This window comes from Acanthisitta chloris, unplaced genomic scaffold, assembly GCF_000695815.1.
Source record: "Acanthisitta chloris isolate BGI_N310 unplaced genomic scaffold, ASM69581v1 scaffold28955, whole genome shotgun sequence".
Classification (NCBI taxonomy): domain Eukaryota; kingdom Metazoa; phylum Chordata; class Aves; order Passeriformes; family Acanthisittidae; genus Acanthisitta; species Acanthisitta chloris.
In genome coordinates this window covers 3,141-7,716 of record NW_008672646.1, presented here as the reverse complement: position 1 = coordinate 7,716, position 4,576 = coordinate 3,141, and the positions used below count along the sequence as shown (strand labels likewise).

Genomic DNA, 4,576 nt, shown 5'->3' with positions numbered 1-4,576 from the left:
GAAGCTCAGCATGAGCTGCAGTGTGAGCTCAGCCCAGAGAGCCAGTCAAATCCTGGGCTGCATCCACAGGAGTGTGGCCAGCAGGTCAAAAGAGGTGATTCTCCCCCTCTACTCTGCTCTCATGAGACCCAGCTGGAGTACTGCACACAGCTCTGGTGTCCTCAACATAAGGAGGACATGGAACTGTTGGAGCAAGTCCAGAGGAGGCCACGAAGTTGCTAAGAGAACTGGAGCATCTACCCTGTCAGGACAGACTGAGGGAGTTGGGGCTGTTGAGCCTGAAGAGAAGACTGCGTGGAAACCTCATAGCAACTTTTCAATATCTGAAGGGCCTTGTAAGGAGCCAGAGAGGGACTCTGTGCTAGGAACTGCAGTGACAGGACAAGGGGTAATGGACTCAAATTGAAGGAGAGGAAGTTTAGGTTAGATATTAAAAAAAAGTTTTTCCCTGTGAGGGTGGCAAGACGCTGGCCCAGGTTGCCTAGGGAGGCTGTGGCTGCCCCAACCCTGGAGGTGTTCAAGGCCAGGCTGGATGAGCCTTGAGCAACCTGATCTAGTGAGGAGGTGTCCCTGCCCAGGGCAGGGGGTTGGGGCTGGATGATCTGTAAGGTCCATTCCAACCCTAAAATTCTATGATTCTATGATAAGCCCCAAGTGCCCTAGAGACCCTGTCCTGCCCAGAGCTGCTAGTCTGAAAGGGTAATTGGCTCTGGAGACATCTTCAGATACTCTTTATGTAAGCAGTCAGCTCTTCCTTCAAAAGGCACCGAGGAAAGGGCCCTGGTCTCAAATCTGGAGTTACAGCCACAAATGCCCTGGTCTGAGCATCAGTGGCACACAGAATCCCCCCCAGCACACACAGCTGTGGTCAGAACATGGAAATGGATTTGGGCACTTTGATCTGGTTGCCAAATGCTGACCAGGAGAGGAGACAATGGTTCCTTTTTTGTTGCAGATTGAGTAACGAGTGATGCCACCAGAGTCACAGCAGCATACCATTCTTCAGGGAGGAGAAGAGAACTTCCTCCAACATCTCTCAGCTGCAAGAGGCTGGGTCAGAAGCCTTTCCCCCCCTGTTTAACTCAGAATTGCCCCATCTTCCCAGACTGTGTTGCTGCAAGTGTTCTTTTTGAAACTCCTTTACAACAACCAAACAAGTAAATCCCACACATGACTTTGAAAGCAGCTAAGCAACCACAACTGAGATCTTTGGCAATTGCAAGGGTAGAACTCCCTTTTAATGGTGTTCTCTAATTTCTTACAATCTCTATCTAGATTGCACTAGATTCCCTCATTTTCTAACCATAATTATTGACCAGCACCTGTATTCTGAGGTTTGAATATGCACTTTGTGATGGAGATGCAATTTTTCTTTGTAGTTTACACTAGAACAAATTATTTCCAACTTGCTCTCTGAACACTTAGCACACCAACCTTCTGCACAGGCTCTGCTGATGCTGCTTGCACAGCATTTAGCTTCTTGTTCAGCTCATGCTTCACCCAGTGCTCTAGGAAGACATTCTGTTTCATGGTGAACACGTATGTGGCATAGGCAGTCAGTAAAAGGAGGCTTTCCCACCAATCAATGACACTGTCTAGGAAAAACAGGATGAGCATCAGTAAGTCTACAATGTAGAATGAGATGTCTCTAAATAAGGGCCACCATGTCAGGTGGAGTATCTCCCTTGAGAAGAGGGCACAGGTGCCAATGACAAAGAGGATATTAAACACTGCTGAGCCCACAATGGTACCGATGCCGACATTGCTGTGTGAGATGAAGACACCTATGAGGGAGGTGAAGAGTTCTGGTGCTGATCCACCTGCTGCCATGAAGGTGGCTCCAGCCACATCTTCAGAGATCTGCAACTTCTCTGTGATCACTCCCAAAGCAGGGACAAAATACTCATCACACACTATGGCCAAGGCCACAAATACATACATTATGCCAAAGATGTGAAGTACAACCCACCCTTGCCTGCGTTCTTCCACACTGAATAGATCCTGGGGATAGTCTCCTTTGGACTTGTGGGGTGGTTTTTCATCTGGGTAACTTTCACTGACATTTTCTTGCTGTGGTGTTGTATTCACTGATATAGTGACGGGCACAGCTGGCACAGGATCCACATATATACAGTGCCTTATTTTGGGTGCTGTGACATTGCCTCTTAGAGAAGTCTTGTTGCTGGGGAGGTCCCTGGAGGTCACTCTGACAGGGTCCATGGGTTGGAGGGCTGTGTGTGATGCTGGAAGGGCAGAGGGGCTGAATTGGAGCTGACAGAGAGAGAGGATCAACACTATGGCAAGCAAGAAAAAGATCCTGTTCCTTCGTAGGCGCCTTCTCCGTGGCAAATGCATTTCCTAAAGGCTCACAGATCAGAGCTGTGTCCAGAAGCCACTGAAGACTTCTCTTGATCAGCAGTTTGCATTTATATCCACCATTGGACTTTCTAGCTGATCTTGAGCATCAGGAGTGAAACTGCGTAACATGAAATGTGGAATCCTGCAAAAGAGAATCTGGTGTAAAAAAGCACTGCAACTTTCCAACCTGTGGGAGCAACACTTCACTGGCTGCTTGTCTATTTTTCAGTAAAAGGAAATGGACTGAAATGAGTTTTCTTTGTTATTGTTTTATGACTGTAAGCTATCCTGGTTGATAATCAAAGGTTTGGCTTAAGAGAGAAGAGTTGGCCAAGACAGTCCAATCCAAGACAAATTCTGATTTCGCTGCACATCCACACCCAGGAGCTGTTAAGGATTATGTTTTTACTGGAGTCCAGTTGTTATTCTATAAGATTAACAACTGGGTCAGTGTTCTGCAGGAGATGATACAGCTTCTATCAATTGCTAGAAATTGTACTCTGAAGACAAGATCAAACCTCCCTCCTAACAGACCACTGAAATAATCTCAGCAGGAGCATGGAAACTGCTTGAGAGTTCCCAGCAATGCTGCTCCCTGGCTCCAGCCCTGCACCCCACAGGGAACCAACAAAGCAAGGGCGAGTTATCTCCCTCAGTTTGAGAAGAGCCTGAGGTTCAAGTAAAACTGAGGGTGCTGAACATCCTTTTGTTTCTATGACTACATCTTTTCAAGCCTTTCTGTAAAAATCAGAAGTGGTAAAGTGGAATAGTAATCACACCTTTTATTAGGGGATAATTAGCACATCTTGCATAATTAGTTGAACAGCATTTAGAAAGGGAGAGGAATTATAAATGCCAGTGACAGAGCTTGCAGCTGACACAGCATGGAGACAAGGATTTGGGGCTGTACAGAATTTACCCTTCAGCACTTCTTGGATGTTTTACCTGAGAATATCCCTCCTCATGGATCATTTTTGCCCCACACAGTAGGAATGTTAAATTATTCTTTAGCTGGATGTGAATCATAGTTTTCTAAACCATTCTCAGGTAAGTTCTTCATGCAAGTTATGACACCCTCACCCTCTTGCATAACACCCAGAGAAGTGGGTAAATTTCTTGCAAGACAGGCATTATTATCTTCATTTAAATAGCTGGGAGGATCACTAAGGCAACAGTAATAGAGGGTCATGGGAGTGCCTAGATAAATAGATGATATAAGCTTTGCTTTTCATACGTAAAAAGAACATAAACATGCATATGGCAGAACTGCATAATAGGTGTAACAAATTGCTCAGTGTTAGAAAAGAACCTTGCCTGACAAAGATAGGAGAGGTAAAAGAGTGACACAGAGAGAACACAGGTGTATGCACACACTATTTAAACACTGTGTTTACTTCTCCTTTCCAAAATGAACTGCTTAAAAGACTTCTGTGAGCAGAAAGATATTCAGAGTTAGGATTAATTCTAAGAGCTCTCCAGCCTTTCACCATTCCTGATCACCTCCTTTTTTCTCTAGTCCTGCAAGTTTAGCTGCTCTCTTACAGGTCAACTCCTGATCAGCTCCTTTCTCAACAGCTGGTCCAAAGCAATCAAGCAAACTCCCACAGCTTACCTGCCAGAGATCTGTCCAAGAGGAAGAGGAGTTCCAAGGGTTGGGTGCAGAGCTGGAAGCTTCTTTGATAAGAAGCCCTTTGATAAGAATCCACAGCCAGGTGGGAGATGCTGTTGCAGAGAGAGGCGGATGAAAATGATCCCATTTTCCTGCTGTCTCCTCTGCTGGTGGACTTCTAATACAAGAGAGGGTCAGGTGTGAAGGACATGTTACAGGAGGAATAGCCAATCCAATTTAATACCCACAGTGCCTAAGAAGATTAAATAGTATTGTATAGATTTGGGTCTATGTCTGAAGCCAATATCTTTGCCTGCTACTGCAGGTTATTCTCAGCGTGAGGGCAGGTGATTATCTCTGTTACAAACTGCTGGATGAAAGTACCAACCATGAGACATGTATCACTCTCACAGGAGAGAGCAGCAAGGGGTAAATCACACTTAAACAAGGCACATGTAGCTTCATTTTGAGGCATGGCTGGCAGGCCAGATGCCAGACAAGCAGCTCTGCTGGCCTTTGCCTCAATGTGCTCCTACTTTGCAATGCCAGAGGGGAGTTTAAAACTCGTTGTCTCCTGGGAAAATCCCTCAGCTCCTGCAGCAGGAGCAC

At 45.8% G+C, this 4,576-nt stretch overlaps 1 protein-coding gene across 1 annotated transcript in view; it reads right to left on the bottom strand.

Annotated features, from left to right (window-relative positions):
- Positions 1-2,355, bottom strand: part of LOC103802157 (sodium/potassium/calcium exchanger 1-like) — a 15,440-nt gene extending 13,085 nt beyond the window's left edge. Inside the window, exon 1 of the mRNA XM_009074608.1 lies at positions 1,435-2,355. Within this exon, the coding sequence (XP_009072856.1) occupies positions 1,435-2,355 (921 nt within the window). The remainder of the gene's footprint in view (positions 1-1,434) is intronic.
- Between the last annotated feature and the right edge of the window lie 2,221 nt (positions 2,356-4,576).